Raw genomic sequence first — 25,814 nt, 5'->3', positions numbered from 1 at the left:
AAAAAGCTTTTTCTTCCTTATGTATCTGTTATTTCATAACAAAAATATACAATTTAGTTTTGGTTAAAAACATACAGAGCAGATCTTCGTGTTTTCATGTTACACTGTTTTTTTTATTGACTGCTTAATGATGATACCAATATATCGTAAGGCAGAATATTTAAAAATATTAATTTCATACATATTTTTATTTGTACCATCTCCTTGTCTTCTAAATGCATAGAGGAAGCATCTGAGCAGTAGAAAACCATTAACTCCACAGCAGCCTTCTGAAAACACTGAAGTCATAGTTCTGCATGGCTGCTTTATAAAACCCAGTGTTTATAGGAAATCTCAGACTGAGAGATAGTCTTTCAGTTTATCCATAATGGCATGAATTCCATCAGCTGGAACTATCATAACAGTCCGCAAGGGTTTCATTGGTACATCATCAAAGGACCATCTGCCACCCAAACAAGTGTCACTTTCCTCTTGGACAGAGTAGTTGAACTTCAGAAGGGCTTTCTAAACAACAGAAAGAAATGCGTTAGGATCCAATTTTGTCATTAGAATGAAGATAATACAGCAAAGTAAAAACAATGACCCTATTTATGCACATGATTCTTAAGAAATTATTTTCTTCCCCCTCAGAAGGTCCACCAAAAAAAACCTTCAGGAGAATCCACTGTTAAGTGTTTCAAACTATTTGCTTTTCACAGGATTTATATCATTCATACTAAACTCTAAAATGATTGCTATTATTATAGTCTGGTATCAGAAAAAAGACCTAAGGGGCAGAGAGAAAGCCCCTTTATTATACTTACTCTGCCTACTTTTAGGTGATTTTAATACAACATCTTATTCGCTATTATCACATTAAGAAATGCTGATCCTTAGAAGCTATTGTGACAACTAGCAGGCATCGTTGACCAGTAAGAGGAATATCAGGCCTTTAACAGACCTTCAGACCCAGAACATGAACAAATCAGTAGCTGGCTAATTTTGAGCCTTAGGAGATCAGCCAAAAGCCAGATAAAAGGAACAGGGAGAGAGTGAACATGGAATGGAGCCTTCCTTAAAGACGACAGCTTGGTGTGGGAACAGGGAAGGTCTGTAGCACAGAACAGGCTCTGCTATTTTCATGCCCTACTCTAAAACTGCTCCTAAAATTAATGTTATCTGTAAGAATATGTGATACAGTAATCCCCTCTTTCACACTGCCACTAGAAATGAAGCATTAAGGGAACGGGCACTGACATGAATCCTGAGTGGAATTTCAAAAGCTCTTGTAAAGCCTGTAGATGGCTGGAGCCACCAAAAGACGTATTATAAATGACGATGCTTCAAATAGGTAGGTGTCCATAATGTGTATTTCTTTCCAGTGATACATACTGCATACAGATCTAACAGTCCTTTTTTATTAGCTTTCCCAGGCAAAACGCCTGATGGAAAAGAAAAACTTATCTAACAAATGTTTCTAGTTCTCACACAAGTCAGATTAAGAAGCATGAGCTGAATTCCTAATTAGAAGAACTTATCTAACCTCTTCCCTTGTGGGGTAAGTTAAGCTCCAGTCTCCTTTTAGGTTTGCTATTTCCTAACAGTATCTCAAGGTTGTAAATTTGATTTTGGAAAAACCATCACGTTAATGGAGTGGCTTTGCTCAACAACAAACAATTTGAGCAATGGAGGCCCTAAACCTTTAATCAATTCCAGTCTGGTTATAGCAGAGCTTTTCTTCGGCTCCCTCAATAATGTTTTCAGGAACAGAATAAAGCACAGGGAACTGACAAGTGCAAAAAGGCTTCTCTCTGGTTTATATGGCTCTAAGTGTCTGCCTGACTGCATTTAATACTATTTTATTGCAATCTAATTAACATTATGCATGATCAGGGAGGATATACACACCAACACTAATATAACACATAAGCATTATAAAGTCCAGAGAGCAAATTAATCTACTATCCTCCATAACATTCAAAATGAATTTGTTAAAAACATTAGAAAGACTGTTAAAAGTATGTTCAGTTTGAGTCTACCCATTTGAGCTGAAAATGACTGCAATTTAGATAAAAGTCTTTAAAATACCATCAAAATAACAAAACAGATAAATACAAAACAGGCCTCCAGGAACATAAGCCATAAGGACACATGGGCATCACAGGCTTCTCCCCTTTTAGTTCTTCAATAACATGTTTGCATAGAGTTCAAGTTCAGTTGATAAAGATGCTGTGGCAGGAAAACAGAAAGCACACCCCAAACTTGTTACTGCATAGAGGCTACATCAGTATTCCCTATAGCTAACAAGGAATTCACCCACTTCCATTTTTCTTCTTCCCAAGAAATAAAATTACAGCCATATCACAGCCTCCACCAGAGAATGCCATGAATGATCACGCAGAGGAAGCTTTGCCATTAACCATAATGCATGTGCAAGTACTTTATCCTGTAGGCAACTGCCAGAAATGAGAAACAAGTCTCTTGACAAAGCAATATTGTAGAATAACACTTTTAGAACTTCAGAAAAAAAAAATAAATCAAGAACAACGAAAAACTCTGTGCATTTCAAAGTACATTTTTGATTTCATTTCCTGCCTCTTACCCTCTCCTGATCTGGCTTGGGATCAGCAGAATTGTGTAGACAGGTTGCCTTAGGAAATGGGAAGTAGTATTTTCATCTCAGCATTTTAGGACTTTTTATTAATATATTTGTCCTGAGTAGAATAGAGACAGAAAAGGAAGGCGACAGCTACTTCTTCGGAGCTTCAGAAGTTTGTATTCTGAGCATTTTTTGTAGGCAACCGGTATCCAGAAGGGAACAGATAAATCACTTCCACAGCAAAGAAAGTCGGGGCTGCTCAGCCTGGAGAAGAGAACTTGTGTGGAGACTTCATAGCAGCCTTCCAGTATCTGAAGGCAGCTACAAGGATGCTGGAGAGGGACTCTTCATCAGGGACTGTAGTGATAAGACAACGGGTGATGGGTTCAAACTGAAACAGGGGAAGTTCAGGTTGGATACAAGGAAAAAGCTCTTTACTGTGAGGGTGCTGAGGCACTGGCACGGGGTGCTCACAGAAGAGGCAAATGCTCCATCCATGGCAGTGTTCAAGGCCAGGTTGGACAGTCTTGGGTGACATGGTCTAGTGTGAGGCATCCCTGCCCGTGGCAAGGAGTTGGAACTGGATGATCTTAAGGTCCTTTCCAACCCAAACCATTCTATAATAATGACAATAACACAAATGCAGAGCTTTGCATCTATTCAGTTGCTTAGGAAAAGATCTCCAGAGAAATGTGTTTAACCGTATTACCAAAAAAAAAAAAGCCTCAACAGCTGCTTTTTTTCTGACACAGGACTAACTATGTAGGGGCAAGCAAAAGAGATGTGTGTATTTAAGTATTACCATGCAGTGCAGATGCTGATGAAACTCTAACAACAGAGATCCCCCTGCATTTTTGCAATCTTTGTTCTTCTAAGTGCTTGAAACTGTGACACATGATTAAGTTAGAGAACCCTGGCAAGTTACTACCTGTTGTTTAAGCTGCCACTCTCAGACACTTGTGTTGTAAATCACATGAGGTCCCTTCCAACCCTTGGGATTCTGTGATTCTGTGATTAGCTTGAATCCCACTGACAGATACTCAGCTAACCTGCACTTCCTACAATTCACACACTCAGTCTTCTCTGTTCAGCTGACACAGCGTTTAACATGTCTTTTGCATTTCTTATTATTCAGATTAAAGAAGACAACTGCAGTTCCTCCCATAAAAGGGATTTCAGACTTCCAGAAACTCAAAAAGCCTGAGACACGCTGCTAAATTCAATATCTAGGTTTATTACCGTTTGTTCATTCTAAAAATTAACATCCTCATCACTGACATGGACAGGGGGATTGAGTGCGCCCTCAGCAAGTTTACCGATGACGCCAAGCTGTGTGGTCCGGTTGATAAGCTGGAGGGAAGGGATGCCATCCAGAGGGACCTTGACACGCTTGTGAGGTGGGCTGATGCCAACCTGATGAAGTTCAACCATGCCAAGTGCAAGGTCCTACACCCGGGTCGGAGCAATCCCAGGCACAGCTACAGGCTGGGCAGAGAAGAGATTCAGAGCGGCCCTGCAGAGAAGGTCTTGGGGGTGCTGGTCGATGAGAAAATGAACATGGGCCGGCTGCAGTGTGCGCTCGCAGCCCAGAAACCAACCGTATCCTGGGCTGCATCAAAAGGAGAGCGACCAGCAGGGCGAAGGAGGTGATCCTGCCCCTCTACTCTGCTCTTGTGAGACCTCACCTGGAGCGTTGTGTGCAGTTCTGGTGTCCTCAACATAAAAATGATATGGAACTGCTGGAACAAGTCCAGAGGAGGCCACGAGGATGATCAGGGGACTGGAGCACCTCCCGTATGAAGACAGGCTGAGGAAGTTGGGGCTGTTCAGCCTGGAGAAGAGAAGGCTGCGTGGAGACCTCAGAGCAGCCTTCCAGTACCTGAAGGGGGCCTATAGAGATGCTGGGGAGGGACTCTTCATCAGGGACTGTAGTGACAGGACAAGGGGTAACGGGTTAAAACTTAAACAGGAGAAGTTTAGATTGGATATAAGGAGGAAATTCTTTCCTGCTAGGGTGGTGAGACACTGGAATGGGTTGTGAGTGTTGGATGAAGCCTTGTGTGGGATGGTTTAGTGTGAGGTGTCCCTGCCCATTGCAGGGGGGTTGGAACTGGATGATCTTGAGGTCCTTTCCAACCCTAACTGTTCTATGATTCTATGAAAATCTGTATATTCCATTCACAGTATTTCAACAAGTCTGACTGTCACTACGTTCAATGCAACCTCTTCAGCACTGCTATATGAGTGAAGAGAGATGAAGTTTCTTAATTCTTCAAGGTCAAGACACTGGACTCAAACCAAAGTAAAACCTGATCTTTCCCCTGAAGTCTCTGCTTTTTCCAGGCATTCTCTGAAATTTTCCATTATCCTCATAGCACTGGAGACTCTATCATGCAGGAGCACTGCCTATGCCACACCATCCCATAGTCAGGTTCACTGTGACCTGATACAAGGAACATATCAACAAATTCATGCCAATATAGAGGATTAAGTTAATCATCTGGACTTATGGATGTCATACCTCTCCCTCATTCTCTAAATACAAAGGTGTTCCCCTCAATACACAACAGTAAGTTGCTTGCTCATCTCTCAACACTACTCGAAAAAAAGATGGATCTAATTGCAACAATATGTGAACATACCTTTAAAAAGCCTTCCCTGAATTATAAAGGGAAACACCTTTTTTGCTGACATGTAAAAAGCAAATAACCATTTTAAATTAAAAGAATCACATATGTTACCTCATAAAAGAATTCTTCCTCTGCATTTGCAAACATTAATTCCTCCTTCTGCTGATCTCTCCCTCCCTTCTTCTTAGAATTGCTCTTTGTGGCTTCTGTAAAGGTCTTGCCGATGAGGAGATAGTAGTGGCACTTTCCACATGGTTTGTTTGTTCTCTGTGCCTCACTCAACTCCTTCCTAAAGACAAATAAATATTTACACATACTATTGTATGTACCTCGACATACACAATTCATACCCTGAACAAGAGTGTAACCAAACCTTACAGTGCATTAGAAGGTACATCACACTGTCACTTCATGAGGAACTGTAACTGAAGAGACAGAAAACACTCTTGCCCACCCTTGTGTTAAAAATGTTGCCACTGCCACCCTCCAACCCCTGTTAAGACAGAGGCAGAGATCTGAATGAGTTGTGACAAGTGCTGTACTAGCGGTAACCCTCAAAGCTAAGCTTCAAGCACCTCATTTCTTTCTCTAAAAACCTTCCTGACCAACCCTGTCTACATGTTTTCTTTCATTATCAGTGTGTTAATTCCTTAAAGTATTAAGTATGCTTATCAGTATGCTATAAGAAATTCTCAGTTTTAAGTTTTCCTAGATCAATAGGAAAATAATCTGCAAGACGAACTACAACATACAGCTATTTCTGCAGTAGAACAGCACACAAATGATTTCCTCTATCTTGAAGAGTTTGAAAAGCCTAAAGATATAAACAATTTTAAGAAATTAACTAAAGACCTTACATGAGATGAAAATACTTGTGTTCATGTATCATTTATAGCTATACTATCACCTACCTTAACATAGTTCTACATACCTAGATTGCTGAAAAAATATGAAGAAATCATGTCAAAATAACCCCAAACTTACTGAAGCTGCTGGTGCATGGGTAGAGCAATCTGTGGTGGTACGTTAATGAATCTTTCACTCAGTATAAGACCCACAGGCTTAGTACTATCATTTAGGAGCTTATTCAGTTGTTCAACTACATGCTGGTCACAGCTCTTCTCACACCGACTTAGAATCAGCTCTTTGATTTGTTCAACACACTGTGTATCCTGAAAGAAAAGACACATGTATCTTTATACACTAAAAGGTGTATTTTCTTTACATTATACAACAACTATTCACACAAAGAAACTTCAATGTGAACTTCCCAGGAATACTCCACAGACCTGCTGGTGATTTCTTTAAGCAGTCTGTACAAGTTCTCTGGAATTATTTACCAACCCTGAAGCTGAGGGCAAACAAAGGCTCTCAACTGACAGGAAAGCAGTGAGGACTTGCAACACTAGTATACTCACCAGCAAGCTGCAAAAGATGACAGTGAAGAAATACAAGAGGCTGACAGCTCTGTTACCCTGGGACTATGGTTAGACCTAGTTTTAACTCTCTATTCCATTCCTGGTCTTATGTTTGACCTTCAGCAACTTATGCATGACTAGATCTGAAAGCAAGCTATGTGATGTGCAACTTTTATGACCATAGTCCTCCATGGTGGAAATCAAAATCCTGATCCAGCTGCCAAGGCTTGTTATACAAGGCAGAAAAACAAGACACAGTCTCACTTATTACTGTCTAGATGTTAATGAGGAATACCTAACTACAACATACCTTCCTTTCTGTTAAGTTTAAGCAGCTAATGAAACCAAAGACTTCATCATCATCTTCATCATCATCACTGTCTTCTTGGACTTCTGCTTGCTGTTTAATAATAGAAACAGAATGTCAATATGAGTTGTTATCTCTACTCTACAGCAAAAAATGGCTTTCTTTCCAGAAGATGCTCAGCAGATGAGAACCATCCACATAATCTTTAAACACACAACCTACGCATTCTGGTTACACCCTGAGCCTGTGTACTTAGAGCCAACTCTATAGACAGCCAGTTCATGCATCTTCTACATCAGGATTTTTGGAAAGGCACTAAAACTTGATAGCTCACATTTAAAAAGAGGCAACTTGGTACAAGGCATGGCAATATCTTAAGCAAAACCAATTTTCTTCAGTTTCTAACATAAGGAATTAAACCTGCAAAGTCTTAAAACCCACAGAGCAACAGGGCTTTGACAGTGAAACAAAAAGCTCAACAAAACTCTGCTATGAAAAACCTGGGGAAAGAACTGGGGGTCATACATTTGTAATGGAAGGACTGTATTAAATGTGGGTGGAAAAACTGTTGGCACAGGACAAAAAGGGAATGCACAGCAATGACACCAAGCAACACGGTAAAACAGCACCACTGTGCCACAGGGGTTGTTTGGGTTTGAAAACCCAATGGAAAAAATTTGGCAAAAATTTGGAGAAGAGGAGACTGAGGGGTGACCTCATCAATGTTTACAAATATGTAAAGGGTAGGTGTCAGGATGATGGAGCTAGGCTTTTTTCAGTGATATCCAGTGATAGGACAAGGGGCAATGGGTGTAAACTGGAGCATAGGAAGTTCCACGTTAACATCAGGAAGAACTTCTTTACTGTAAGAGTGACAGAGCACTGGAACAGGTTGCCCAGGGGGGTTGTGGAGTCTCCTACACTGGAGATATTCAAGGCCCGCCTGGACAAGTTCCTGTGTGATGTACTGTAGGTTACCCTGCTCTTGCTGGGGGGTTGGACTGGATGATCTTTTGAGGTCCCTTCCAACCCTTGGGATTCTGTGATTCTGTGAAAGCAACATGGCCTTCACATCTTCAGCACTGTACAGTACTGAACAGCTTCCTTAGACAGGAATAACTCAGGAGCCCTGCAGAGTGCTCCGCTGCCTTAGCAGAACCTGATCAGGACTCATTTTGGAATCCTTTCCTATATCCAGAGAATTCTGTGCAAAAGGAAATGGCATGCAGGATATTTCTTGTCTATATCTCTATACATCCTGAAATCACAAGGTCCTATTTCTTATGGAGATGGCCACAAACTTCTCCATAACACTTAGCGTTATTATTCTACTACACTAAATTTCAGAGGAAAAAGTGAAAAGCCTTCCACATGTAAAAAGAAACCAGCCAAAATTATAAATCAAATTCCTTGTTTGGTTGAAAGTAGACATGGAAAATTTCAGCTCCTAGAGAAGAATTCCTCTCAAAGCTAGAAAGGAAGAAAGCATACAAGGTAGAGATCCAGGGTCCCCTTCTAAATGTCTGTTGTGTCATTTCAACATAACAAGTATAGTACTCCATTTATAAATTCTTTCTTACCTTGATAATACTTCCAATATGATTCTGTTGTATTAATATATCAGTTAATTCAGCACTGTTAACAGGAGCTTTTAGAAACAACTGGAAAACAGGAAACAAGTATTAACAAGTTTTAGGTATTACGATACATCATGGGCCACTCTCTAGAAAAGTCAGCAATTTCTCTAAGTAGAAATATTCCATTCCACTTTAAATTTCCATTTAGTGATACAATACTTCAATAAAATACTGTAAAGGCTAAAATTCAGCTTCTTGAAGCTCCTCAATCCTCCACACGCAAGCATTTTGCATACCTGCTATCCTTTGAATTTGCACTTTGAATATGATCTGAATGCTTGTTGAGCAACAGAAACAGTCAAAAGAAGACTGGAAGCTGCTACATTAAGCAGACACATTACTTGTTTGCCTCTTTTTTAAGGGCTGTTATCTACAGGAAGACCTCCAAGAAGTTGATTGACATTGAACAAGGTTTTCTGAGCAACAAGCAACACAATGAAGATGGAAAGATTATACACACTATGGAATAACAGCCCTACAGTTCACTGGGTGAAGTTCTTGAAACTGTGGTATAGGAGACACGTGTTGACTATGGCTGTAATTCAATCTTCATGAGCTGAAGCACAGTAAAACTATGACATGAAACAGATTATGTGAACCAATGACTTTGCATAACTCTTTAGATATTATTTATCAATGGCCATATCAACCAAGCTAACAAGAAGTCAAAGTACCTGTTGTAGTAACTTCCTTATCCCGTTATAGTCATTGTCTGATATGGAATGTGCCTCAAATTCAATATTCACTTCCTGTGAAGATATAAAATAGAGAATATCAAACACACTTGGCAAGAAGTTACATCGAAACAAAGCTAAACTATAAGAAACCTGAAAACAAGTATTAGTCAACATCAGAAATAGAACTTATTTCCATCTTTGAGTAATCTCAGCAACAGCTGGGAGTTACCATTTCTTCTGTAACCTGTAGAGAGCATCTGTGAAAGTAACTTTTAAAATTAACTTACAAATTGTGTTGTGAACAAGCCTTTAACACTTTGTTCCTGCAATGTGGTTCACACAATTATGCTGGCTGTAGCCACTTAAGACTTACTTTAGAGGCTTGATCCAGGCAGTTAAACTCTTGAAACTACAGGATTGGAGTGTAATGCCTTGGCTAAAGATGAAGATTGCTGCAGATATTTAGGCAACTGCATCCAAAACAATGCTTCTGCTGCTTCCTCAAATCCTAATGGAAGTCTGCTCAGTAGGTGCGTGATGAGTCCCAGGCACAGCAAAATCAGAATGTGAACTCCTGCGTCTCCTTCCAGAACAAATGCTGTGTGCCTACAAAACATTTCTACTGGTATTCTGTACTAACAGTACTGCCTGCAAAGGTGGCTCTGCCTACCTGGTCTTCTGAGAGCCACTGCTCAAGATGATCCAAATTTTGCCTTAGACCTGTCAGTTCGTATTCCACTTTCTGAACAATCTAGATAACTGAACCTTACTTTTATTACCAGTTCAGACACATAACTCTCTTCAACCCCATATTGAGGTCACGGTCTTTATTGTCCACTGGGAGAACAGCTTTAAAGCCCTGTTTATAATGTAGAAAACAGGTATATAGTCACCTGGGAGGGGGTAATAAAAATCAGGGGAGATGCTTGGATATTCTTCCATGGTCTACTAAAGCAAGAACACTCTATAGAAGTAACTGAGAGCACATGATTTATTTATAAATGTAAGAAAACAGTTTATATCTTTGGCATACACAGCATTCAGTCCTGGCATCTAGGAACTTTCCAAGTACTTTAAAATCCAAGGATCTCACTGAATGATTAAGCCAGTAAATTCTGAACAAAACACAGCTTACAGTGGTCCTGAATATTGTGCAAATCATAGCCATAAAATCGATATAAACCATGGGAGCAATAGATTTGCTAATACTGGTCTTGCTTCGTGGCTTTTTCCACTACCCCAAATAATAGCTTGGTATGACAGAGTTTACAAATGCTCCATCTTTCATCTATTAAAAACCAAAACAGGCAAATAAAGACCCATCATATATTTTGGTGAGTTCAGTCTTGCTGCTGTGTGCTTATTCTCTTCCCCTGTGTTGCATCCAAAGCAAGAGCCAGCAAAGCAAACAGTAACATGCAACAATCCTCAGCTACGTACAAGACAGCAGTGAGCAAAGCTCCATCTCAACAACCAAGCCCTGCCTGGCAATCATATTGCTGTCAGATTGACAACAAAACCACATGTCCCCTTCGATGATGAGAACATCCGCACGAAAGAAGAGATTTTCCTTTTTCCACATGCCATGGGAAGTGGTGAAGGGAAAGGCTAATATGGCAAAAATAAAAAGGCTAAGAATTACAGAGGAACAAACACCCTTTTAAGTATATGCTTTAAAAATCTCTAAGTTTCTATAGCTATAAATGTTCAGTTCATTAATACAGTCTGGGGCCACCTAGTCTAGGCCATGATTACCGAGAAACGCTGGACTACATGATCCCCGAGTTCCTTTCCAAGCCGGTATTCTGTGATTCTGTGAATATTAGCAATGAACACCTTAATGGCTTATACAAGAGTTGAGAAAAACCCAATATACCTTCAGATATCTTCCCTGTGAGGGTGCTGAGGCGCTGGCACAGGGTGCCCAGAGAAGCTGTGGCTGCCCCATCCCTGGCAGTGCTCAAGGCCAGGTTGGACACAGGGGCTTGGAGCAAGCTGCTCCAGTGGAAGGGGTCCCTGCCCGTGGCAGGGGTTGGAGCTGGATGAGCTTTAAGGTCCCTTCCAACACAAAGCATTCTATGATTCTATGATATATCAAGACTTCCAAACTGTAAAAGATGTAATAGTACTACAGCATCCTCAAACATTGGACTACTAAGTTAAAATAAGCATTATACTGCAAATTTTATCCAGCATACAAACAACTGCAAATGAAACACAGTCATGAATACCAGTGCAGGACACTCAGAACCCCCCTCAAAACCCATGACTGAAGACCCAAGAAACCTTGTCCACAAACACAGTGAAAACCACTGTTCTACTTACACTGTGCAGGAACACTGTGCACTTAAAGCAAAAAAAAAAAAAACGGGGGGGGGAGGATATTATTATTGCCATTAGCTTTAATTTCACAGCATTTACACACTAATGCAACATCTTTTACGTGTTTATAAACACCAAACAGTACACATGGTACTGCAGTGCTAGTCAGCAACTTCATAAACAAGTTAGCACCCATTTAAAGCGGCATGTTTCTAGCCCATGGTAAATGTTGTTTTCCACCAGGGTAGTTTGACTGATTAACATGATTACCTCTCACTTCTTATCACGAGATAGTTTTTTTACAATTGCTTTTTTTGATCTACTAACAAAAGCTAAGGCCTCATCTATGAAAAAGGAAGCCCATCAACTCAAAGTGAAACCCCAGTGAAAACAAGTTAGCAAAACACTGAAGTTGGAACGTACGCAGTTAAAACCCATTGATAATGCTACCATAGAATCACAGAATCCCAGCCTGATTTAGGTTGGAAGCGACCTTAAAGCTCATCCAGCTCCAATCCCCACGGGCAGGGACCCCTTCCACTGGAGCAGCTTGCTCCAAGCCCCTGTGTCCAACCTGGCCTTGAGCACTGCCAGGGATGGGGCAGCCACAGCTTCTCTATTCTCTGACTCTTTTCAAGCCCTGTGAAAAATCAGAGACTGCTTTATCACCCGAACGTCTTAATAAGGATTTACCATCAGTGTGCATCTGCTCGCAGAAAAAGAGACTCCTCCCTCAGCGTCATGCTCCACATCTAAGTAATGCATTTTTCCGTATGTCCGAACGAGAGCTCAGGAAAGAAATTAAAATCCTATTTCCGTGAATTCTGATGCTTTTTATTCTCCTTCCCCTTATTCTTCTCTTTTCTTCCTCCCTTTCTCCTTACACAGAAAGGAAACCGGCGCAACCCCCCCGGGGTGAAGCCATTACGTTCAAGCGTGCCACAGAACACACGGAAGGGCCCAGTGTAGGCCCCACGCTGGGCTCCGACCCACGACCCCCTCGAAAGGGGTTTACAAAGGGGACCCCCCCCTTCTCCGGCACCTCCCAGCCACGGCTCCGCTTGTCCGCTCCCTTCAGCGGCCCAGGAGAGCAGCGGGCGGCTGTGGGGCAGCGCAGGGGCAGCCGTGAGGGGAGGGCCCTGCTCCCCGCGCTCACCTCATCGATCGCCTCCTCCTCCGCCTCCTCCTCCGAGCCCGACTCGCTCGACTCCGGCTCAGACTCGGACCCGGAGCCGCTCTCCTCGGCGGGGGGCTGCGGCCGGGCCCGCCGCTTGGCCGGCGTGGCCATGGCACCGCTGCGCGCAGGCGCTCGGCACCCGGAAGGCCGCTGCCGAGGCAGGCGCGGTGCCCGCCCCGGGAGGCCCGGTGGCCGGCGCTGTGCGGCCGGGAGCGGAGCGGGGAGCGCGGCCCTGCGGCCCCCCGCGGGGCCGGGCCGGGCCGGGCCGGAGCAGCGCGGGGTGGGTGCAGTGCCCGGCACAGCCCCGCAGGCGGGAGCTGGGGTATGTCCGCAGGGAAGGGCTGTGGTGAACTGCGAACGGGTCTGAGGCTTGCGAAGGGTGTTTGGGGAGCGGGGGGGCGCGTCCCTTGTCGCCCCTCTCCTAACCCCAACCTAGGGTAGGTGTGCGTCAGGAGCTGCAGCTCCCTGCCTGGCAAGAGCCTCACCTGGAGCACTGTGTGCAGTTCTGGTGTCCTCAACATAAAAAGGACATGGAACTGCTGGAACAAGTGCAGAGGAGGCCACGAGGATGCTCAGGGGACTGGAGCACCTCCCGTATGAAGACAGGCTGAGGAAGTTGGGGCTGTTCAGCCTGGAGAAGAGAAGGCTGCGTGGGGACCTCAGAGCAGCCTTCCAGTACCTGAAGGGGGCCTATAGGGATGCTGGGGAGGGACTCTTCATCAGGGACTGTAGTGACAGGACAAGGGGTAACGGGTTCAAACTGAAACAGGGGAAGTTTAGATTGGATATAAGGAGGAAATTCTTTCCTGTTAGGGTGGTGAGGCACTGGAATGGGTTGCCCAGGGAGGTTGTGAGTGCTCCATCCCTGGCAGTGTTCAAGGCCAGGTTGGATGAAGCCTTGGGTGGGATGGTTTAGTGTGAGGTGTCCCTGCCCATGGCAGGGGGGTTGGAACTGGATGATCTTGAGGTCCTTTCCAACCCTAACTATTTTATGATTCTATGATTCTATCTGTCCTCGGTACATTAAAGCCGTTCCCCGTGCCCTGTCCCTACAGGCCCTTCCCCAAAGCCCCTCTCCAGGTTCCCTGCAGCCCCTTCAGGCACTGGAGCTGCTCTCAGGTCTCCCCTTCAGGAGCCTTCTCTCCTCCAGGCTGCCCCAGCCCAGCTCTCTCAGCCTGTCAGTCCATATTTGACTTTTAACTTCTTCGCTGTTTGTATATGGGCATGGTTTTGGTTTGAAGATGTGCTTGTCCCTCTTAGGGATGTTGTCAGCCTTCTCACTGCCTGTTAAGATGTCGTTCTGGCTCCATCCCCACTGATGTGGCATCAGTGGTAGGGCACACTTGCTAAGAAAGTGTTGGGTATGAGGACCTAGATATTGGAAATGGGTTTATTCTACCAGTTTTGATTTGGTCACATCTGTCACCAAATCTGTGTCAACCTTGTATGTGGAAAGGACAGAACAGTCTGGGAGGTCTGTGGCTTGTAATAAGAGTGATTTTTTTCAGCAGTAAAACCAAAAGCAGCCACAGAATACTTGCAGATTAAAATACATATTATTTGGGACTTAATGGATTCCCTGGGTCAAATCTGACTTCTCTTAGACATTTGCAGCCCTTTTGTGGACTTGATAAACTCCTCAAGTCGAGTCTGTTTTGCCCATGCTGGTTTATTGGTAAGTGATCTCTCCCTGTCATTATCCCAAGCCACGAGTCTTTCCATGTATTTTCTCTCCCCTGTCCAGCTGGGGAAGGGAGTCTATAGGAAAGTAACAAGGTAATTCAGGTAAATGGGCAGTTGGTGGATTTCTGTTTATATTATTGCAGTTATTTGCTTTGACACTTGGTTTATTTGTTTATGTGTCCTTACAGGCCTTGATTTCAGCACCTAAGTCAGCTTTTAAGGAACTGAGAAGGATCATTTTCCATTTAATGGCAGAGTATGTGTTTTTCAGTCTTGCCTTGTTTCCTATAGATATGTAAGAGAAGGCATATGAATACTGTATATATTATACTCAGATGTATAAATGGGTGTACATATACACACGTACATTTGTGGTTTTTAAACACTGCCCTGTGTGTGTTTTCCCCTTTGAAAAGGGGGAGACCCAAATGCATCAAGTGAAATCCCTTGATACATAACCCCTTGCGTACTTGTTATGATGAGCATAAGGTGAAAACTAGCATGAAATGACTGAACAGAGTAAGTTTTTACAGATAGGAGCTTATTAGGTTGCTGCTCATGACTGCATTGTAGGGGTTATTAATTCTTTTACAATGTATTCTCCTTGATGACTTTCATTACAGTTTTTCCCTTAAGCAGTATTATCTAAAGGCAGCATGTTATTTGTTGGTCTTATCAGGGTGGATATTCCTGCCCAGAGAATGTACGTTAACTGCTGACTCATTGTGAAGAGAGCTCTGCAACTGTTGGCAGCCCAGTTTCTTAGGAGCTGAGCTATTAAAGTCATTGTTCAGTAGAAAGTCCTCTAGATCTAATTTAGATAATTTCCATTATTGTATTTCAGAGTTCTGCTGCAATTATTTGGTAAACAATGAAGGTTCTGTTGCTGAAGGATCCCAAAGACAAAGAGTCAGGACCAGATCCCTATATTCAAGTGAGTAGACTTTAGGAAAAGTAAATGTGTCACTTCACTGTTATCATGCATTCAGGAGGATGGATGGATTTAACTGTTTCAAGTGAAAAACATGCTTAATTGAAATGAGGAGTGTGTGTCTGAAATGATATTTCATAGGAAAAATAATCAAAATGTATGTTTAAATAATCAAAATGTATGTTTCAGTCATGCCAAGGAAAAAAAGTATGCTATAAAATTTGCTGTTACTGAAAAGATATGTTAGTTATAGGGCATGCACAATGAATTCACCATTAAAGTTCTTGAGCAAAGTACTGATATTAAACCGATCTAATGAATTAATATTGGTTATGTTCATATGGATAGAATGAAGATTACATGTAATGGTAGTTGACGTACTGGGAATGTAGTGTGAAAAAGAGGTTACCTGTTGCTGTGGTTCTTTCTGTTGTTGCCTTTAGTCATGGGAGTAAGTCTTACTTGTCAGGGAGGTACAAGAATATTTGCAGGACTGGGTGATCCTTTGTCACTTAGGGACTTCGGAGTTATGTATGTAGGACATAACTCTATGCTAACTATTCAGTAGCTATGAGGAGGCCTCAGGTCCACAGCTGTTTGTGTAGTATTATGTCGCAATACTGAATAACTAACAAAACCAACCTCGAGTCATTAGTAAAAGCAAATAAGGTGCCTTTGTATCTTATTTTAGTAAAAAGGTGTATTTGTGCTTAATCAGTTCTTTGAAAAGGAAAAAACTACTGTTTGAAATCTATTTCAAAAGCTGTAAACCTTCTTTTGCTAGGCATTAGGATTATACAGATTTGAAGCCACTTTGATTCCAGTTTTGTCATTTGAATTCATATCTCTTGAAAGCTTATTTGAAAAGGTAAGTTTCAAATTATTTCAGTTGTCTTATTTTCTGCAGGGTTTGGTCATGGTTACCAAGATACTGTGTCTATTTTGATCTGATAGTGCCCTTTGTGGTAGCTCTTTTTCTGTTTCTACAAACACAGTTGTATAAAACACAATAGTGTATACAACACAAAACGTTATTGTAGATAACATCAAATATGCTGCTCATACTTGTTAAAGAATTATGCTGGTCAGATAGAATTCATGTTTAGCTTGATGGACCATGGATCACCACAGGTTTTGGGGCATTTGGTCATAATAAAAGATTAGAAGATGCTAGTGACAACTAAAGGTTACCTGAGGTTTGCCCTTACATTGTGCTGAAATTGTGCACTGCATCTCCTAGTTACATGCAATAAAATTGCATAGTGGGTGTTCCCTTTCTGTTGGTTCTTCAATGTATGTGTTTCATTTTAAAATGAGGATGGTGAGGTGCTGGAGCAGCCTGCTCTAGTGGAAGGTGTCCATGCCTGTGGCAGGGGGGTGGAACTGATTGAGCTTTAAGATCCCTTCCAACACAAACCAGTCCAAGCCCCCTCCAGTCTGGCTTTGAACACTGCCAGGGATGGAGCATTTACCACTTCTCTGGGCACCCTGTGCCAGCGCCTCAGCACCCTCGCAGTAAAGAACTTCTTCCTTATATCTAACCTGAACTTCCCCTGTTTCAGTTTAAACCCATCACCCCTCGTCCTGTCACTACAGTCCCTGATGAAAAATCCCTTCATATTTGCCCATTTCAGTCATTTATTGAAGCTGTTCTGTTCTTCACAAGATTGTAAAAAATTGATCAACTAGATTTTTTAAATTTATTTACTCATTTATTTCTTAAATTTACTGTTTTTTAAGTAGCTTTCTCATCCAGAATGCTATGGAGGCCTAATTTTTACTAGTCCAAGAGCATTAGAGGCCATCAAGATATGTTTAAAAGAGAAAAGTAAAAATGAAGGTAAGCACATGTCTATATTCCTTGGTTTTTCTGTTTCAGTGTTTTGTGAAGTTTGTAATTTTATTTCACCCACAAGCAGGTGTCACAGTATACCTATATTAAAAAGCTGTTTCACAGTTCTTTTGGCATCATAAAGGCCTCATGCTCAATTCAGCTTTTAAGAGTTGGATTTTCTGCCCTTATGCTGCTGTTAAAAATGAAAGGAAAGAGCTTTTGGTGCATACCACTCATTACTGTGAGCTTTTCCAGTTGTGCTTGTCTCATGCATAAGGAATACTTTGCTGCAGTCCCTAGTTTTGCTTGCTGACTACTTTCCTCCCTGAAAGAGAAGAACGTGTTCAGAAACTGGCCACTGCTCCTTCTGTGCCTATATAATTCACATGAAGTCTTACAGAAACAGACATTTCTTTCTTGAATATAACATTTCTCAACTGAATAAAGTATCAGCTAAAAAAGCAGCGAAGATACATTGAAACATAAAACCCAACAGATTGGTTGTAAGAATCCTGCAGAGTGCTAAATAGAAATTACCATACCAGTGATCTATCAAATCCTTGTAAACTCTTCTAAATTCTTATGCTAAGTGATAACTTCTGGCCTCGAGTTTCTATGTACACTTAAATTGTTTTCTTACTTCATCTGCTCCATATTTGGGCTGTAGGCATATACAGTAAGGTTATGCTCATGCGTAAGCAGTAAATACACTGAGACTGTTAGCTTGCTTTAGCATTTTCAACAGCAGGATTTTTAGTCAGATGTATCTAGAGTTCGTCCCTAATCTTGATTAGGACTTTTGGGAGCTGCTGAAATACCTATTTTAATCAATAAAATTAGGCTTTAGTTCTTATTTGGACTAATTTCAAAGTTACTTTGAATAAATCCTTAGATTTTTCTTTCTATAGAATAGTTTCCTCTAATTGCTTTTTTTACTGTTGTAGTTTCTGGTTCTTCCCCCAAGAACACTGGAAAGGAACACAATGTCCTGTGCTGGACTGGTTTAAAACAAGAGAGTAAAAGATTTAGTGTATCTGTTTCTGACCAATTAGGATGTCAGGCCTAGGGATCAGGTAGCTGGAACCCTAACTTACTGCCTGAAGGAGGAAAACCATTTCCTAGTAATTTTGTTTTGGTCTACATTTGATTTCTGAGTTGATAACTTGGTTTTGATGTATGTTTAAAATATAACTGGTTTCTCTTTTGTCTTCTGTAGGAAAGAGTTTATAGAGAACTGTAGTGCATGGATGTAGATTCTTACTCTTTTATTTGTTGGCATAGAATATTATATTGGTTGTTTTGCCTCAACCTTCAATGGCAAACCACCAGTTTATCTGAATCTCCTTTTGTACTACATGCCTTTTTTCCTGTGAGTTTTGTTGAGTTCTTAATGCCAAAATATAAATGAACATTGCAAGTTGCGTGTCATCCACCACAGGGCAAGTGTACATTAAAAATGCTGCTAAACTAAAGCAGCTAAGAACTGTTTACTCAAATGAAGCTTTTAAAAACGTGTTACAGACTGTTTACACTGAAAAAGCACATTAAAAATTCATTTAGTGCATCCAGATTTGCTGGAATGTAGTGGAGTATTGGTTGTTCTTATTTAGCCGTATTTGTAGATTTAACAGAAGTCCAAATACTCATTTAACATTCATATTTTGTTGCTACATGCTTAAATTTAATGTAATTTAATGTTTTTCAGCCTGGTCAAAATCCCTTAAACAAAAGTGGAATACCAAACCAGTGTATGTGGTAGGAAAAGCAACAGCTTCTTTAGGTAAGTTGGGATTTAGAAATAGAAGTCTTAGATAAATCTCTGTTGTAAGTACAGTTTTGTGAGTATTAGCTGCTGTTCAGGGGTGCTCAGAAAAAATGCAGTGATAGGACATGAGGTAATGGGATCAAAATGAAACAGGGGGAGTTCAGGTTAGATATAAAGAAGTTCTTCCAGTGACAGTGCTGAGGCGCTGGCACAGGGTGCCCAGAGAAGTGGTAAATGCTCCATCCCTGGCAGTGTTCAAGGCCAGGCTGGACTGAGCCTTGGGCAACATGGTCTAGTGGAAGGTGTCCCTGCCCATGACAGGGGGTTGGAACTGAAGGTCCTTTTCAACCTGAACCATTCTATGATATTATAAATGGGTAATTTTGATGACAGGTAATTGTGTACAGATCAGAGCTCCACATGCTGCAGCCCATGCGCAGCCAGACAGTGCTTTCTGTTTCACTGCTTCAAGTACAAGAGTTTAAAAAGTCTCCTAAACAGCTTAGTTATCGCCAGAATTCCTCATTTCTACTTTTTCATGTATGTCTTCCTAGAGCAAAAATCACATTTTTCATAGCATATTACTACGATTTTTTTGCTTTTCAAACAAGTGTGTTAGGATCAAGTTGTATCTCTGTGTTTCTGTGACTGTAAATGTGAATTGCTCTCATTGATTTCAATAGTTTTCTTTGCTGCTTCTGGTTCTAGTGGAAGAAATCGGCCTTACTCCACAGGGAGAGAAGTCTGGAAATGCTGAGAAATTAGCTGAATATATTTGCTCAAGTAAGTGTCTCAAGTCTGCTTAAATGAAGCTTATGTACCTCCCATTGGTTCAGAACTTCCTGTAAATAGCATTGAGCACTCACTGAAACAGACAAGTACATACTACATATATATATGTATATATCTTGTTTGTAGATCCTGTGAACTCAGCTTCTGGGAATGGGGGTGATACCTCTAAAAGATGATAAAAATACTCTGAAATACATGTACAAAATACTTATTTACATGAAATCTTACACTCTGTAAATGGTTACTAATACTGTATGACCCAGTAGGCAGAGTATTCTTGTACTAAAAGATCAGAGCTGTAATGATTGGAGACTGCTGCTTAATCGTAAGATTTAAATGATCATGACAATAGGTGTGCTGGTTCTCTGGGAACGTCAGGCTGACCTGAGTGTCCTTGCTTTAAACCAGTTGGTGCTGGGGATTTTTTGCTATGCCATAGCTGCAAGTCAATCAGGGGAGCTCCTTTCTTCAGAATTAACATGTGGTTTCAGAGGTACCTATTTTTCAGCACCTTCAAAGTGTACAACTCTCTGCTGGGAGGAACAGTTAGCAACAGAAGTCAGCAGAATAGTCCCCAAGCCCTCTGAAACTGGCTGCTCGAATAGGCTTTGTACAAGATGAAAATCACACTTAAGGTTCAGTGTCTCTGCAGCAACCTGATAGCTGGCAGAGCTTCTTTGTACTTTATATGGCCTGGGATGCATTTTCCATAGGGAGCTCAGAATGAAATGAGAGGGTAGCTTTCAGGCTGATACAGGTATATATTCAGTCTGATACAAGTATATATATTCAGGTATATATTTCATTGAAGGACTTTCTGCCCCCAGTTTAAAAAGGGAAACATCTAGAGGCTGATTCAAGGTCCACTCATTGAACAGAGCTTGTGGCTTTGAAAAGCCACATCACTGAGCCAGTCAGGTAAATAGTGTGCCTTTGGCTCACCCTGGTCAGAGAACAACAGAGACAATTGCAGTTATTCTGGATGTTGGGTGAATGATTGTTATCTGCTGGTTTCAGAGCCCTGCTGCTGACCACACTTTGTGAACCTGCTGAATAAGGTGCTGGGTGCTTCAGGAGTGGAAATGATATCAAGAACCCTGACACATTGCTTTTGGCTGTTAGGCATAATGTTTGATACAGAATCATGGAATAGTCTGGATTGGAAGGGACCTTTAAAGCTCATCGAGTCCAACCCTTGCAATGAGTAGGGACATCTTCAGTTGTACCAGGTTGCTCAGAACCACATCCAGCCATATGAAAGAGCCTATTGGTTAGCAAGGTCTGCATAGTAGCACAGAATTAGAAATAAAATGTGATAGGAGCTGGCAAGTATTGGTTTTTGTGGGTGCTATGTAACTCATGCGCAAAAAAGATATTTTAATTATATGGAATATTTCAGGTGAAAAGTTATAGTCGCCAACACAAGATTAAATAATAAATACTAAAAATTAAATTTTCAACACAAAAATGCCATTAAGTGAAAAATAACCAAAGTATCTAACAGATACTTTAAACCAAAAAAAGGTTTTAGCTGATGTTTTAGTGCTAGAAAGTCTGCTTCTGGTAGCGAATTAGCGTTTGCCAGTTTGCAGATGAAGGGTGGTTGCTTTTTAGAGAAGGAAGATGAGAAAAATACCTGTGTCTTCTGTTGTATGTGAATGTGATAGAACCTAAGATGAGGTCTAAGGAAGACAATCAATGTAGTACCAGGAGCAGAAAAACTTGACCTTGATGAGCCTGTGGTAGCACAGTTACTTCATTGTAACATCTTAGTTATTTGGAGTCCCTTTGAGGGTCAGCCTGGCTCTTCCTCCTCCTGTAGGAGCTGCTGGGTTCACAGATCCAATACTTAATGGCTGTGTTTGATCCTGAGAATGTTCCCTGCTTTGCCTGCAAGTTCCTGCATAGTTAGGAGCTGGTGGTCACAGAGGAAGCCGGACGGGGAACAGCACTTCATGGTGAGAGCAGAGGTTCAATCCAGAGCCAGCAGCATTTCTGATACCCAGCATAGAGAATCATAGAGTGGTTTGGGTTGGAAGGGACCTTAAAGCTCATCCAGTTCCAACCCCCTGCCATGGGTAGGGATGCCTCACATTAGACCATGTCACCTAAGGCTGTGTGCAGCCTGGCCTTGAACGCTGCCAGGGACGGAGCATTTACCACTTCTTTGGGCAACCTGTGCCAGCTCCTCAGCACCCTCACAGGGAAGAACTTCTTCCTTATATCAAACCCGAACTCCTCTGTTTCAGTTTAAACCCACTGTTCCTAAATGCTAGACTGGTTTAAATCCTAGACTGGTTTGTGTCTCCCTCGACTGCTGCTCACATTCTGGTGGTGCAGCCCAGCACATGCCGGGGTTCCGGGCTCAAGTGCACACTGAAGCCAGGTCATGGTTTATTGCCAGGTCCTTCTCAGGCTGCTCTCAGAGCTGTGTGTTTTCCAGCCTTTTACAGAGCATATCCAGAGGGTGGTTTCATACCAGAACACCAGCAGCTGTTTAACACAACACTGCAACACTTACATTATCCTTGGAAAAATGCCTGCCTTAGAACACCCTTCAGTTTTGATAAGCAAACAGTGAACTTCAATCACTGGGGACTGCTTCTTCTTGTTACCTATAATCACACTCCATGATTTATTGGATTGCGTGTATTTATACGCTCTCCATTTATCACATGGTTTATAACAACCCCTGAAGTACAGATTAAATTACATCATGTTCCCTATTATGCATGTTATATTTGTTTATGCATAAAATTATAAGTAAATGAAAAGCTCTACATTGTTTATACCATTAGGATTTAGTGTCAAGAGTTACAATTAAATCTGAAGTAATGATATTTCTTTTGTTATTCACCTCTTGTGCTTTGGTCCCCACTTAAAGTGGGAAAAATAAAGGAGTTTATTCCTTAACTACCTGCATTTACTCTCTTTTCAAGGCAAATATGCTTTATTTCTATTACAGTGTAACATTGGTGTGGGTTATGCATTAGGGGATACCACAAGGGCCAATGCTGCTTGTATTGTTCAGGCGTACTAAGGACTTCTGTGCTTCATAAACACAGGTTAGAAAGGACTATTGTTTCCTTACAGGCATCACATTGACATTGCAATTAACTGACATGAGTTATAGGAGGTTTAAGCTGAAGTATTTAGTTTTTATCTTTGTATTTTAAAATCTCTTTTTACATTCTGTCCCAAGTTCATTCTTCCTTCCTATAATTGATTACAAGCATCTCTTTTATTATTATAGTTATGGAATACTTGTAATGTACATGCTAAATACCTCTGTCCTCTTTAAGTGTGGATGCACTGCAAGTTACCTTAGGACTGTGTCGGTGATGAAGCACATGGCATGTACTGCAGCGTTCAATGTTTGATACCTTTAAGATGTATTAAATGTATCACATTTACTTTTTATTAAAGATATATGGTAATTAAAGTTCTTGTTTGTGTGTTTACAGGAGAGAAATCCAGTTCCTCAGCTCTTCTTTTTCCTTGTGGAGCCCTGAAAAGAGAAGTGCTTCCTACAGTACTTAGAGAAAAAGGTGGAACTTCCCTTGGAGCCTCATTTTAATTCATCAGTTGTGCGAAAAGCTGCATCTAAAGCTTGTGAACTTGGATTTGCTGTTAGGTTAGCTAGAAGTTAGAGGATGGGAGTGAAAACTGAGAGGTGGGATTGCTGCCCCCAGTTCTGGGACTGAGCTATATGGTTATTGGCCTTGTTCCTCACTTGTGTTCTCAGCTGTGGGATGGAAGGTAGCTCATGCATGGAAGTGATGCCAGATTTGCCTGGTATCCAGTGTGCTTTGAGGTCTTTGGTTTACAGATGCTTTGGCATATCTTGCAACTAGAAACACCTCCAAATCCTTCACAGAATTTGTTTTCCTCTATATTTTTAGACTAAAATGATACACTTAAATGTGATTTGTACATGGAGTGTTTTACTGAAAGGATAGAAATTAATGAAGCCCTGTTTAATGATGGCTGTGTATCCTAATTGCAGGTGTACCTCTGGAAAGCCTCACTGTTTATCAAACAACCCAGCATGCTCATCTGCAGGAGTCTTTGAGCAGTTATTTCTCACAACAGGTATTGGACACTGATAATACCTTGCAGTATATTCCTTGTGGGAATGGCTTTAACCTGCCAGAGGGGAGACTGAGATGAGCTCTTAGGCAGAAGCTCTTCCCTGTGAGGGTGCTGAGGCGCTGGCACAGGGTGCCCAGAGAAGCTGTGGCTGCCCCATCCCTGGCAGTGCTCAAGGCCAGGTTGGACACAGGGGCTTGGAGCAAGCTGCTCCAGTGGAAGGTGTCCCTGCCTGTGGCAAGGGTTGGAACTGGATGAGCTTTAAGGTCCCTTCGAACACAAACCAGTTTGGGATTCTATGATTCAGGGAAATAACTTGCTGAGTTTCTTGCTGAACAGAACAAGAACAGCTCCAGAACACTTCAGTATATTTATCTCCAAGCACTTGTGTGACAAAGTACTTGTCTATAGTCACACGTCAATCTCAGTTTTCTGTGGTGGAACTGGGGGGTTGCTGCCTGCACCACAGGAAACCATTTCTCTTGGCTTAATTAACTGTGTTTTCTCATCAATAATAACACTTCCCAAACATATAAACACAGTTGAAGTGATGTATTTGAGAAAGTGTACTGGGAAGAGTGAGGAATCCATGCCAACCTGTGGTTACTTTTACTCAGGGAATTCCAGCAAGTATTGTGTTCTTCAGTCCATCCGGTGTCAAATTTTGTCTCCAGCACATTAAGAAGCTTTCAGGAGATTTTATCAATCATATCAAGGTATTGTCTCTTCAAAAGTGGTGAGATACAACAGGGAGTAAGCCTGGGGTTGCAAGTGAGAGATAGGAAAGCTGTTACACCTCTTACAAACCTTCATTTTCTCTCTTTGTGCTTATTTCTCTGCAAAAAATCCCAGGTAACAGCAAATACAGATGTTATTATATAGCTGAGAGCCTTTATAAAAGAAAGAAAAAGGAATTTCACCTGCAAGTATTTTCTCCAATTAACTTACCCCGTCTCCACTGATGGGTGGTTTTTAATACTGAGATTCTTCAACCTGAAATGGATAGAAGCTTTAGTAAGATGAAATACAGTGACAGTGCAGCAGGGGAGGGAGGATGCATGATGAGTCATCAGAGCTGATGCCATACCTAACCTTCCTGTTGTAACTGTAAATACCATCATTCCAGTTTGCTGCCATCGGTCCAACGACAGCCGAAGCCATGGAAGCAGCAGGAATCCCTGTGAGCTGCACTGCAGAGAGCCCCACTCCCCAGGACCTTGCCACTGGAATCCAGAAAGCACTTCACTTACACAACTGCTCTGTACCTAAATGAACACAGTGTGACTTTGAAGGTGAATTCAGTGCTATGGAAGGTTTGTTTGCAGACCTGTTGTTCTGCAAGGAGGTGTTCTTCAGGGATATGCAACAGTCCTCATCTGGTGTGAGAAGCTGGCACCTAAACAGAGAAGAAATCTAGGATTTGTCCAGCATCCCTTAAAGTATCAGTTACTCCCCTTCTCTCATGTGTGCAGTGTAAATACTTCATGTGGTTATTCCCTGAAAGCTCAGTGTGAGAAGCTGATCTGCCTCAGAGCACAGTGAGTTAAGTTCAGTGTATCACCTCAGGTAGCACCTACACCCCAGGTAAAGCTTTCATGTGTCTGTAGAACCAGTTCTACACCCATCCTGCTCTTTTATGGATGAAAACCACACACATAATAAGGTGTTTCCTGTTGTAAAGCTTACTTGTTCATTGTTCTGCTTTTCAGATGTTGATATTAAAATGATGATTGTAGATACTCGGTGGAATAGGACCATTCTTATGGTGAAGCTGCACCATGTGGAGCTAAAAGGAGGTCAGCTCTTACCATTCCCTATCCCTCCAGTACAGAGTCCTATAAATGAGGTTTTGGTTTCTATTCCTGTAAAGGAGGAGGATTTATTAACAGAGAAATAAACTGACTTATCATAGTTAATAATGGTGTTAGAGGTGTCTGTTTCGGATGTGGTTTATGCTTGAGTTGTTTATCTGTG

General features: G+C 41.6%; 2 protein-coding genes and 1 long non-coding RNA gene across 4 annotated transcripts; 1 reads left to right on the top strand and 2 right to left on the bottom strand.

Moving 5' to 3' along the window:
* Positions 1 to 91: 91 nt before the first annotated feature.
* BCCIP (BRCA2 and CDKN1A interacting protein) lies at positions 92 to 12,891 on the bottom strand. Of its 2 annotated transcripts, none has more exons than XM_065672467.1 (7): positions 12,726 to 12,891; positions 9,245 to 9,319; positions 8,514 to 8,594; positions 6,937 to 7,026; positions 6,193 to 6,380; positions 5,320 to 5,497; positions 92 to 504 (listed from the first exon to the last, which is right to left on the bottom strand). In XM_065672467.1, the coding sequence occupies exons 1-7, from the start codon at positions 12,855 to 12,857 to the stop codon at positions 334 to 336; spliced, it is 915 nt and encodes a 304-aa protein (XP_065528539.1). In that variant the 5' UTR covers positions 12,858 to 12,891; the 3' UTR covers positions 92 to 333. The 2 variants fall into 2 exon arrangements, with proteins under 2 accessions (XP_065528539.1, XP_065528540.1); XM_065672468.1 differs by lacking the exon at positions 12,726 to 12,891 and adding an exon at positions 12,263 to 12,589.
* Positions 12,892 to 12,920: 29 nt separating this feature from the next.
* Positions 12,921 to 25,759, top strand: UROS (uroporphyrinogen III synthase). Its single transcript, XM_065672469.1, has 11 exons — positions 12,921 to 13,068; positions 14,618 to 14,685; positions 15,274 to 15,363; positions 16,145 to 16,228; positions 17,104 to 17,200; positions 18,900 to 18,974; positions 19,668 to 19,742; positions 23,216 to 23,299; positions 23,758 to 23,843; positions 24,458 to 24,556; positions 24,967 to 25,759. Exons 3-11 carry the CDS (start codon positions 15,301 to 15,303, stop codon positions 25,111 to 25,113), a joined length of 810 nt encoding a protein of 269 aa, XP_065528541.1. The 5' UTR covers positions 12,921 to 13,068; positions 14,618 to 14,685; positions 15,274 to 15,300; the 3' UTR covers positions 25,114 to 25,759.
* On the bottom strand, positions 24,444 to 25,364 carry LOC136010776 (uncharacterized). Its single transcript, XR_010610997.1, has 3 exons — positions 24,928 to 25,364; positions 24,789 to 24,833; positions 24,444 to 24,599 (listed from the first exon to the last, which is right to left on the bottom strand). It is a non-coding gene; the product is annotated as an uncharacterized LOC136010776 (long non-coding RNA).
* Positions 25,760 to 25,814: the final 55 nt, after the last annotated feature.

The sequence above is a fragment of the Lathamus discolor genome, chromosome 3 (genome assembly GCF_037157495.1).
Source record: "Lathamus discolor isolate bLatDis1 chromosome 3, bLatDis1.hap1, whole genome shotgun sequence".
NCBI lineage: Eukaryota > Metazoa > Chordata > Aves > Psittaciformes > Psittacidae > Lathamus > Lathamus discolor.
Note: the sequence above shows the minus strand (reverse complement) of the source record. Positions and strands in the feature narration are given on the sequence as shown.